General features: G+C 38.2%; 1 protein-coding gene across 1 annotated transcript in view; it reads left to right on the top strand.

Moving 5' to 3' along the window:
• N (neurogenic locus Notch protein) overlaps positions 1 to 12,851 on the top strand; it is a 42,815-nt gene that overhangs the window by 17,551 nt on the left and 12,413 nt on the right. Inside the window, exons 3-5 of the mRNA XM_017153659.3 lie at positions 4,838 to 5,100; positions 5,182 to 5,386; positions 7,995 to 8,125. Coding sequence (XP_017009148.2) covers positions 4,838 to 5,100; positions 5,182 to 5,386; positions 7,995 to 8,125 — 599 coding nt within the window. The remainder of the gene's footprint in view (positions 1 to 4,837; positions 5,101 to 5,181; positions 5,387 to 7,994; positions 8,126 to 12,851) is intronic.

Here is a 12,851-nt window from a genome sequence, read left to right as displayed (position 1 = left end):
TGGATGGATGGATGGATGGTTCGTTGGATGGATGGATGGTTGGTTGGTTGATGGGTGAGGAGAAGAAGAAGAGGCGTAGAAGGCATAATGTTAATTATTCGAATGTGGAATGATGCATTACATAAATCTGAGCTTTGTCTTCTCATAACTGAAATGAAAGATTTTCCCAGGCTTACATCTCTTAATTATGCATATATGGAAATACCTTTGCTTTTTCTTCTACTGCCGACGACAAATCATTTCGAAATTTCGATGGGGAGCACCTTCTTTTGGGAACTCTTTCTATAATCACATCCTACATATTGCATGTCGATTTCGGTTATTATATGAGCTTTTGATATAGGAAAGGCACATCTCAAAAATATTTGAGTTTAGAACCTTAATTTGTTATCAAATTTTCGATTTAAACCATATTGTAAAAGAGGTACATTTTCTAAAAAACCCTTTCTAGAAAAAACGTTTATCTCAAAACATTTCATTTATTATAAAAGCTTTCCTCACAAAACACAATTTAATTTGAGTTCAGATAGATAGTCACTTTTATGACATGATGTTTTATGCTATTATCAAACAGTAAAATTTAAAAATTCCAAACTGACTGAATAAAGATAGTTTTTATTGGCGACAGTTTAGATTGATCATCATTTGCATAAAACAAACAAGTCGAACAAAGTGAAACGAGGCATCGTAAAACCGTTTTTTATGCTTCATATCGATATTAACTTTTTCCGCTTTATTAAACCAATAAAAGCTTAATAAAATCGAGGATTCCGTATAAGAAATCACCACGTTGTGCAATGGCATTGGGTCAGGTATATAGTTATAGTTCGTTACCTGGAAACTGGAACCTGTGTGGATAGCATTTGACGGACCAGTGTCAGAAAATGCATTCTTTTTCTTTTACCTGCTCAACGGACAATGGGAAATCAAACAAAAACAGAACCGAAGAAGACCTTAAATCTCTCCACAAACAACAGCTGGAAATGGATGGATGGATGGATAGATAGATATTTATGTGAGCTACATGGATGGAAACAGAACGGAAAGAAAATTTGTTGGGTGTAAAATTTGTTAGTGAGCCGGGGTCACGCATTTCATTTCGGTTTTCCACTTTTCCACTCTGTCCTCCCTTTTGCCATTGTTCTTGAACAGCTAAGCAAATACCGAATACCAAATGTCTGGGTGAAAGGAAGCGATAGATAAAGGCCTCGGGGATAGGGAACGTCGAGCATTTGGGCGTGTTGCACCTGCGGATGGAAAAGCGAACACATTTTCACGTGAAAAACACGTCTCAGCAAAAGCCGAAAAACCGAGAAAAACGGAGTGAGCATGTGTAATGCGAGAAGTGTGCTCTCGGTACCTTTAAATTTTCCCCTCTTCTCGCCACAGATCATCTTGATTGTTCTCGTATTTTGGGTTAAGGTGGGGTAAAGTTTCCTTTTAAAGCGCAGTTAATGAAAGTTTTTGAATCTATAAATTATTTCTAAATTTCGGTTTTTAATTTAATTTTAATTTGCATAAAAAATCTAACATTATTTTATTCCTAGTTCAAAGATCATTTCCTATCAATATTGCTGTTGTCAAAACAAATCATGGGAATCCCACACCAATCGAAAGATTTAATGGGGATCAAAGCTTAATTGGGAAGTGAAAAATCCCAGTTTGATAAGCAGCCACCCCTTACAAAGTAAGCCTTTCAAAATTCCTATCTATCAACCCATTCAGACAAATTGATCAAGCACAACTAATTGGTGTCGTCTTATCAGCTAATTAAACAAATGGGAATCTTTCAAGAGTGTCTGGGGAGTATTTGTGTGGCGATAAGCAGTTTATTTTGCCTCTCTCTACCGATTCTGTGATAAAGTGCTAGGATCAGCAGAAAGCTGAATATATAAATTTGATATATTTGTTTGTTGTTTGTGTGCTTACTGTACAAAAGGTTTGGGTTCCAAAGAAGTTGAATTTCTTGAAGAATAATTTTGTCCAGTGTAGTTTATGTATTATCAATTATAATTCATGTTGATTAATATTCCAAGTAATATAGAAATAATAACTTTTTGGCAGTGCACGAGGCGTGTGAATTGCACTGGGGAAATTAGACACTCGAAAGACAAGCGGCGAGCTGAGAGGAGTTGTCTTTCGATCTCTGGAAGCCATATATAGCTATAGTCGAGCGGAGTGGTCGATGAATGATCATCGGGCGATGACATTAAATCATTTGCCTATAAACCATGAGTCTACGGCGAAACAGCCGCCCAGCCGTTCAGCTAGCCCAGAAATCCATAATCCATTCGATACGAGCTGCTGTGGTTACCCATTCAATCGAACGATCGTGAGAAGCGAATATAAATATATATATATATAGTATAGCTATGTATATTTCATATTCACTTCATGCAGTTATGATTGTGAACAATTTCTGTCCCCGATCGCCGACCGCAAATTGAGTTGGAAGCGGAGATACGGATGCAGAGATGTAGATACAGATGCAGATACAGATACAATCATTTGATCTGATCTGAGATAGATTAGCGCTAGCTTTTCTCACGAGCAATTTTCTGTTCAAAGATTTGGAAATTTAAAAAATAGAGTAAAATAGGACAATTACGATTAAATCTATTCTATTAAAGAACTTGATACAGGGACGTTTTCCATATTATCGATAGACTGACAAATCTATCGATAGAATAATATTGCAACCTTTCAATTTAATTTCTTACCCGTTTACCGCTCTGTTTCCTTCACGTGACAAAAGGTGACTCATTCCCTTTTTGGCCAACTTTATAAAGGAGGCTTAAAAGCAGATCAGGGGTATAGAGGAGTAGAATGGGGAGGGAGAAGGAGATAAAGCCAGTAAACACACACACCAACACACCCAGTGGCTGCCTTGGTTTATTTGCCAATGCGAGTCACGTTTTCTGCTAGCCCTCTCTTTCTTTCTCTCAAAACAAGTTACCTTACCGACAACTTCCAACTCGAACTGAAAAACTCGGCTTGGCCTGTGTATAATTTATATTACATTAATTTTTCCATCCAACATTTTTCCCTCTCTTTTGGGCAGGCAGCAAAAAGCCTGACACCTCATTTGAATGGGGCTTCCCCCTTGCTACTGCTACTACTCGTTTGCCTTCTCGGTTTTATTTCTCCTTTTTGGCCTGGGCTTATCAGCTGGCTTATATCGGCTAAATACCTTTAAGAAAGCTCTATGCGGATTTATATCGATCATTGGAAATTATTTACGTATGAAAAGTATCAAGTTATGAAAGTATCGATCAACAAACGATAAATATTGATCAACCAACATGGGGAAACAATAACAATCATTAAAATAGGAATTTTGTAAAATTTAATAAAATCATTTTTTGTAATCGACATTAAATAATCCGATAAATTATTACAAAATCGATTTTAATATCACGATGATAAATTGCCTTATAAATAGGGAAAGGCCTTTTTCTTTGCATTTTCTTTTAGTGTACTTATGCTCCTCACCTTATTTTTTATTTTGTGTTGAAAACTCTCTAAATTCTCCTTTAAAAATTAGCAGGCTGTCTTCGATTACGATCGACAGACTTTGAGGTTAGGCAGGGCCTCCTCTATAGGGGATTGCTACAAATTAATGCTAAATCTAAAGCATTTTCACACACTTGTAACGGGAAGTAGCAGCATCGGACAACAAAAAAAAGAAGGCAGAAATAATACGAAAAAAGAAAAGCGGTTTTTCCTCGGCTGGACCAGCAGCAACATCCCATCGTCTCCAGCGCTTTTCAGGTTGGTCAGCAGCAGCCGCCTTAATGATTATTCATTGCTTGTTGCTGGTTGTTCGGTATGTTGCTGCCGTGCTGCTTGATGTTGCTGCTGCTGATGCTGCTGCTGCATCAGCAATGCGTGTAATTTTCTCATTGCAGCCGATGAAGAAGCAGCAGCGGCAAAAAAATTTAATATGCAATCAAGATCGCGCACAAATTACCGTACATAAAAATTGTTTTCTCAAGGGAAAAGTAACAACAACAAGGCATAATGTCGTTGTCGTCGAAGAGTTGGGAGTGGAGAATCGGCAAAAGAAGAGAGTCTCCAATGTAAAGAGCAGATATTGTGTTCCATCATTGTCATTACTCGACCAATTTGTAGTACTTTTTTCTTCTTTACACCATAAATATTGTTTATGGGAAACTTATTGAACTGATTTTCCTTTGGCGGTGGAAAACTGTGGGATCTTTGGGGGAGGAAAAACTATTTAGCTTTGATACTATGGATCTATAGTACATTTAGTGAAATATTTAAATAGAAATACCTCTATGCAAAGTTTTAAGCAAGCTTAAGAGATCAACTTGGATGCGATAACCCATCTGTCGTTCAACTGGAGCTCCAACTTGTCCAAATCCCCAGCCATGTGAAAGTGGTCCAAGGAGCCGCAGAGTTGGGGCGGAAATGAGGCTACTTTGTCAGCTTTAACACTTTGAAGTCCGCTTTATATCGGGCGGCGCAGATCTGGCTCCTGACTTTGGTCAACTAAGCCGACAAGTCGATAAACTAGCTAACCAACGATATGTGTGAACTCACTGCGAGGAAATTTGCCAAATAGTCCCTGCTCGGGCGCCATTTGGAAATAAGCTTGAAAAATATTGACTATTTATCGATTTTTAATTTGTGTTTTCCCTTAAAAACATCGAAATTATCGAAAATATATTGAAGAAAATATCGATAATTTAAAGTTTTTTGTTTTTGAATTTCTTCAAGTGCAAAAATATGTGTGCCTCATTGCTCCCATTTGAAAATCACCACCTGCAACCCATTTTAATAGCAAACCGCTAATCTGTATCTGTATCTTTTCCAGTTGCGATTCACACTATGTCGGCGACTACTGTCAACACCGAAATCCGTGCAATTCGATGCGTTGCCAGAATGGCGGCACCTGTCAGGTGACCTTTCGCAACGGTCGTCCTGGCATCTCCTGCAAGTGTCCCCTGGGCTTCGACGAGTCCTTGTGCGAAATAGCGGTGCCGAATGCCTGCGATCATGTGACCTGTCACAACGGAGGCACCTGTCAGCTGAAGACCCTGCAGGAGTACACGTGTGCGTGTGCCAATGGCTATACAGGTGAGCATTCTGTCGGGGAAAAATCCCCAAATAATATTAGAAAATAGATCAAGGACTAAACACTATTTACTCTATCCACAGGTGAGCGATGCGAGACGAAGAATCTGTGCGCCAGTTCGCCCTGCCGGAATGGAGGCACCTGCACCGCCTTGGCCGGAAGCAGCAGCTTCACCTGCTCCTGTCCACCGGGATTCAATGGTGACACCTGCTCCTTCGACATCGAGGAGTGCCTGTCGAATCCCTGCAAGTACGGCGGCACCTGCGTCAACACCCACGGATCCTACCAGTAAGTTTTCGAACTCATTAAACAACTTTACTACAATTTATGCAAATCGCCAATCACATTTGTTAAACCCATCGATTACACATTGAAAAACATCGTTTTTCGTACAAATACAAATCGATGAACATCGAAATTCCACCCTGTTGAATATCAATCGAAGCGCCGATTGTCAATAAATCGAATTGTCAGCGGATGTGATAACTCAACTTCCAGCTGACAAGTGCAAATTGTTTTCTCTGTTCGACAAAAGATCAAACACGTCTGATTCTGCACCGTTTGTTTTCTCTCCCCCGAAATCGATAACAAATCATCGTTGCGAAACGATTAGCATATTTATCTAAAGCTCGGCCGCTCGCTGGCTTCCTTTAATTAATGGCAATTTAAGAGTAATAATTTATAAAATCTCATTTTATTTCGAGGCGATTTGCATAGCTTATTGATTTTCGTTTAGGCCAACAACAAATTGCCAATTGGTCCCAACAACATTTCCACTCTAATTAAAACACACAAAACGCGATCGACCTATAGAAAATGAGTCGTCGGACAAAAGATCTCAAATTTCCGGCGATCTTTTGTCTAGAAACACACGACTTTTTAGTCTTTTTGGGAACTGGTTCAGCCACGTAAATTAAATTACTTCGTTTTGTTTTGTTTTTTTTTTGTGTCAGTTTTGGAATCATTTGCATTTTTAATTTGAAACACACAAATTATCCAAAGGGAGCGGGCAAGAGGGTGTGTGGGTTGGGGATTTAAATATATCTTTACTAAAAACCATTTGAGCAGAAAAGTGCGATGTGAACATGTGTTTGCTGTTTGTTTTAGTTTAGTTTGACTGTGGATGTTTTCAAAGCAATTAGCATACACTTGAAATAATTCCATTTAAATATTTTAAACGATTTTAAATTTAAAAAAACTTGGAGGAGGATAAATGTTAATTGCACTTCCAAAATTAAAATCCCATAAATTGTAATTAAATCGAGACTCTTCATTGTTTGGTCCTTTTGTGTATTAAATCCAAAATATAATATTAATGCCCCATGATAAATCGTTGCGATCGGGAAGTGAATGGGGGGCCTAAATGATCTTCTGCCACCGTTGAATGGCTGGCAGGGCAATTTGCATAAATTTCATATTCGATTTGTGGATTTTATGATGTTTCTATGCTAAAACCTGCGGCCAAAGCTTAGTCATGCTTTAGTTTATGAGGTTTTAGGTTTTCTGTTTCGTTTCATTTTGGCAAAGACAGCGATTTTATTTGTCAACTGTCAGTTGGTGGGAATTTATTAATGGAAACAAACTGTCGAACACAAACGAATAATTAAGTGAATAGGTATTCGTGATTCGTTATTCATGGCAATTGGAATGGGCCCATTGAATATTGAGTGGTTTAATGGATGAATAATTTGGCATGGGAGTCGGTCAAAGGTGAACTGCATTTTTTTTTCGGGTGCAGTAAATTACTTAACGAATTTAAAAAAAATTGTAGGTTGTACAAACATTTTTTTTTTAATTTATTTAGTTTTTTTAATCAACTGAAAGAAATTCACTGATGAATCACCATTTGTGATATAAATAATTGAAATCTGCCTAGATTTCACTTGCTCATTAAGAGCCCCACACCCATAGGGCAACAAAAAAGATGCCAAAATTCAACGAACCCAAAAACCGAAATCCAATCTTCATTTCGAAGATAAAAAAAAAGAAGAAGAGAGGAGGAGGCCCTTGGGCTATTGGCCTGCTGGATTTCACATGTCAATCAAAAATCAATTTTTTTACGGAATGCTTTTCTGTTTTGTTTTCTTTGTTAGGCACCGGCAATTTTCAATTCAATGTAATTTACTCGAAAACTCGAACCTTTGGGGAGATGGGAAGCACATATATGAAGGTATGGGGCCTCTCCGAAGAATTGTGATCCCCAATGAGTTCTGTTTTGGCCATGCTGACTATTTAAAGAGTTGCCGGTTGGTGGCTTTTAATTGTTTAATTTAATTAAATGCTCTTTAATGGTCTTAATTAGCGCTGCGAGGGGCGTGGCCATGTCCATTGGCCTTTTAAGGTGCTCCCGACGCGACCGAAAACACAAAAACCAAACCCGTTTTAATGGCTGAAAGACATTTCTCAAGAATCCCAGTGCAGTTGGAGTTTCGGTTCGGTTTACAAGGCACAAGCAAATTAAGTTTAAATCACATTAAACAAAAAACAAAACAAAAACAAAAAATAAAGTATAAGAATGAAAGAAGAAGCGGCAGTACAAAATCAAAGTGAACAAAAACCCGGGCCATAAAAGAGAGTCCCAAAGAGAGATACTCCACTGGAGTTTTTTCTTATTTTTTTTTATTATACTATATCTTTGTGGTAACCGAAAAACCGGTCGAAACTCCTCTAAGCAATACACAATCACACACACACTCAAACTCACACTCGCTCGAATTAAGCCCCTTTGGATTGAGATACAAATCCAGATCCGAATCCGAATTCGAACTGCAAAACGGAAGTTCAGGCCAGGGACAAATTTTATGGTTTCCCTGGTAGTTTGGTAGCCAGGCCGAATTTAATTGCTGTTAATGTTAACCCGCGTTTAATTGCTGTTCTCGCTTCTGTTCTGTTTCAGATGCATGTGTCCCACGGGCTACACGGGCAAGGATTGCGACACCAAGTACAAGCCCTGCTCACCATCGCCCTGCCAGAATGGCGGAGTTTGCCGATCGAACGGTCTGTCCTACGACTGCAAGTGCCCCAAAGGTGAGTTTTGTTCTATTTTTATCTAAATATCTTTGATACTTCGTTTCATATCTATTGCTTCAGTAGAAGCCAAGTTACTTGAGGTTACTTTAGGAGTATTATAAATATTTACGTAATATTTTTATCAAATTATATGTCACCGAAAGCGTTTGGTACAAGCGTATTGGATACCAAAACTAATAGGGGAACCATTAATACAATCCAAATAACGATAGTTTTTATACCCGTTACTCGTAGAGTAAAAGGGTATACTAGATTCGTGCAAAAGTATGTAACAGGTAGAAGGAAGCGTTTCCGACCCTATAAACTATATATATTCTTGATCAGGATCACTAGCCGAGTCGATCTAGCCATGTCCGTCTGTCCGTCTGTCTGTCCGTCTGTCTGTCTGTCTGTCTGTCTGCCTGTCTGTCTGTCTGTCTGTCTGTATGAACGCTGAGATCTCGGAAACTATAAAAGCTAGAAGATTGCCATTTTGCATGCAGATTATAGGAGTTCCTACGCAGCGCAAGTTTGTTTCAAAAGGGTGCCACGCCCCCTCTAACGCCCACAATCGCTTATATACGATTTTAAAAATTTTTTTTTTTTTTAAAATTATGGTGTTTATCAATACCTATCGAAATTTTTGAAATCGGACCATTCGTTAAAAAGTTACGGCGGATCAAAGTTTTATCTCCATCTCCTTCGCACTTCCTTTAGCTGAGTAACGGGTATCTGATAGTCGGGGCACCCGACTATAGCGTTCTATCTTGTTTAATTTAAAATCGTAAATTATAATTACAAAACTTTATTTTTGGGTTTCAATACTTTATTTTAATGCAAACTAATCAGATAATTAGTATATTATAAATATCTAAATTTGTTTTAAAATCCTAATTATTTATTTAACACCAAGTACCAAAAATTCAATGGCTTATTTCCCCTTAAAGATCAGTTATTAGTCGACGATTTTCGATTTGAGCAAACCCAACCCGAGGCTTTGGGTTCTCAGCAATCAGAGGAAAAATATAGCGACGCTTTCCGATGAGAACGCTTCTCAGCGCCTATCGATAACCAGTTATCGATGATGCTGAATCATGACTCATGACTGGCCACGAGCCAAATGGAAATAGTCGCCCACGCCGAAGTATCTGAAGTAGTAGCTGCCACAAGGGGCAAACTCGTTTGTCAGCTAAAAACCCCTTTGCCTCCTCCTTTTTTTTGTGTTGTTTTTCTTTTTTTTTTTGACCAGCCCAGCATCATTCATCAGTTTTTTTGACTGCAACTTTTACATTACAGCCCATTCCCAGTGCTGTTCATTCCATTCCACCATTCCGGGGCGCATTACAAATTTAAAGATCGTGGCCCCATCACCGCGTCTTTCTTCTGTGTCTTCTGCAGCTTCCTCTCTTCTGGCGGTTTCTTCGGCTTCCTTGGCCGATTGTCTTGCATGACCTCCTTAGGGCGTAACTGTGCTTAAGCATCCATTCCACCCCGCAGATCATTGGTAAAAGTATTGGATGGATGGGTAATGGCTCAAGAAAAAGGGGGAACGGTGGCCCCCGGAATTGGCGCAATTTTCGCTGAGATTTGTTCACCAAACTTTTGAAGATTGTATCGTTTCTTATATATACGATCTATTGCTTATATTTGATTATATTTCAAAATACTGAGTACCAAAAGTTAAAGCCGAACTCTCGATACAATCCAAGTTACGATAGAATTTATACATATTTATTAGGAATTATATTTCCATGAATGTTTTTCTAAATTTATTTTCTTTCGGAATCAATTTTAATTTGAACTGAAGATATTATTATCTTAATTTTTCCCTTGCTTATTTAATTATTAATTTTTTGATGGATGTTTCCTTGTTATTTTTTCGGTGCCTTCAACTTGTTTTCCCAGTGATTTGCCGCCCGTTGTTGTGTTTTTTGTACTTCTTTCTTTATTTTGCATAATGAGTGCAACTCCGACCGGCCCCTCCCCCTTTTTACCCCTCCCATGATGTGTTTTTTGTTGTTTGTGTTGTTTTTTTGCACTCTTATTGCAACGTGATGTCCACAGGGCGATTCGTGTCGTGTCGGTTTCGTTGTTCGCTGGCTGTTGTAATTCGGTTGGAATTGCTCAACATTAGCCAACAACTTAAGTTTAAAAAGAAACAACAACAACAGAGTGCGAAAAAGGCGTTATAACATTTCCCAGTGCAATAAATATTGCAAATTCCAGCTTTGGTCACACTTTCACACGATCTTTACAAGGCATTCCAAAAAATCTAAGGCTTAAATACAACCTATTTTATGTTTGGTTGGTACAATACCATGATTTTGTTTTTTCAAAAAGTATTTTATTCTGAGGTTCTTTAATATTAAATTGTATCATTTTAGTTTTCTATGTGAGCCACTTTTCATAAGCATTCTCAGTACCAAAAATCCTAGCTTAAGCTTTAATACAATCCAATTTACTATAGGTTAACTATTTAGTTAACCCATACCAAGTTGTATGTTACTTTCAATCTGCATAGATTAATTCCCACCGAATTCACTTAACAAATATGTAATTTCCCAAAGTACCAATTTCCCAGTGCAATAAATATCGTCAATTCCTGTTTTAATCCCTTTTTTCACACGATCTTTTTGCTGATCCGATCTATTTCGTATGTTTAATTTGCGCTTACGGCCTTATTAGAATTTTTGATTGGGCGCAATTAAAAGGCCAGACGACACACAGTGCAAAGCTTATCAAATTGTTTTAGCTCCCCTCGCTGCAGTTTGTGCAGCTTGTAAATTGTCGTGTGCAATTCGCATCAATTGAAATGAATTAATTGAAAATTGCACACAAAACACACACACACACACTGGCAAACACACACACACTTATGTATGCTTAAATGCAATGCGAGCAATTTACATGATGAATACAAAATTACAATAAGAAAAACCACTGAATGGGCGACAATTGGCGACAGAAGGTTAAAAAGCTGATGTAGAAAAAGGAGGAATGAAGTAACAAATGGGAGTGGAAAAATTTTGGATCCTTCTATGAAGGGTTATGACATATAACACCCGGTGTCATAACGCCCGTGGGCGTTAAATGTGTAGATTATGGATTAATAAATAAAGTCATAGAAATAAAAAAAATTTTCTATTAGTAACTCAGTTTACAGTCAAAAATGTGATTAAAAAAATCATAAGATATATTTTCAAAATTAGTTTTAGTTTACTATCAAGTATTCGGAAATAAGAAATGTTGAACATTTTCAGGATGCGGAAGTTGGGTAAAATCTAATTCGATTTGGATATTGGGTTTCAAATAGGTTTTCAAGGATCAGAGTTCAAAGTGCGGTCACTAAGTGATTGGGTGACTTGAAGGAAAAGTGCAACGAATATGAAACAGATGTTGTTGTTATGTTATGCTCTGTCTCACTCAGCTTGGTTTATTTTTGAATGTAAAAAAAACGGTAAATGGTGTGGGGTACACTTAAAATGTCACTTTCGTCACTATTTTTTTTTCATTTTTTTTTTGTCTCCCCTTTACCTTATTTTTTTTACTTTTCCTGCAACAAGTTGCAGTTGCAAATAATAAAAATAATAATAATAAATGCCGCACACGCATGCATATTTTTGTGTACTTGTGTTTGTGGCCCTTCTTTTGTGGCATGGAATAAAAAAAACCGACCAAGCAAGAAAATCCATTAAAAAAACAAATCTCGTGGGCGAGAGCGAGAGAGTGAGAGAGCGCTCTTTCTAAAAAAATAAGAAAAAATAAAAATACCATTGCAGGCACATAAAATGCGATTTAATTCCTCCAGCACACACACACATAGGCCAAGAAAAATAAAGCGCAATGAACGAAGTCCAAAAACTCGATCGAGAGAGCCAGAAGAGAGCGAAAAAATGAAGCATAAACGGCATTTTTCCATTGTTGTGCGAAAGGGATGGCAGCTGATCGTGGCGTGGCAATGCGAGTGCGAGCGAGAGAGGCGATGGCTTGGCGCGCATTCGAGATAGTTTGACCGCGGCAGCGACGCCGACGGCGGCTGAGGCAGAGGCTTGGGGCAAGATATGAGACCGTGGGAAAGAACAACGAAAGACATGTTGTTTTTGTGTGTGTGTGTGAGTGGCCACATGTATGCTGGCACACCAGCGGGCGCACAAATAGAGCAACTAAAGAAATTAAGAGAATTAAGAAATAAAAAACTAATAAATATAAATTATTATTAATTAATTCAAAATAATTCCTTAATGTTTTATCTGCATATTTAATATAATTGTTATGTGCTAACCTCGGATCTTAAGAAGTTTTTCTATCATATAATTTATTTAAAATTTATTAAAACACTTCTTTGCTATTTTTAGCAACAAAGCTTATTTCATTATGCCCTCTGCTGTGCGTGTGTGTTTGTTTGTTGTTTGTTTGTGTGTGCGTCTGCGCGCTTTTTGCCTTGCCTTGTCTGTTTCCACGTTACACTTTGTTTGCCCATTCGCTTCGCATGCGCAGCAGTGCTGGCACAAAATAGCCATGCTGAGCTTAACACAGGCGTGACAAAATAAAGCCAACTATTCAGACTCACGAATGTAGCCAGATTTGGCGGGAAAATAGCAGAAGCCGCAACGCAGACTCCAGGAACGCAGGCGCAACGGCGGAGAGAGATCTGCTCTCTTTCTGGCGCTCTCTCTCGCTCTCTGAGAAACAAACATGTGCAGCACAGCTGCAGAGCAACAACAATTTTAAGCGGTCCGTTCCT

The sequence above is a fragment of the Drosophila takahashii genome, chromosome X, assembly GCF_030179915.1.
Source record: "Drosophila takahashii strain IR98-3 E-12201 chromosome X, DtakHiC1v2, whole genome shotgun sequence".
Classification (NCBI taxonomy): domain Eukaryota; kingdom Metazoa; phylum Arthropoda; class Insecta; order Diptera; family Drosophilidae; genus Drosophila; species Drosophila takahashii.
This window is presented reverse-complemented; position numbering and strand designations above follow the sequence as displayed.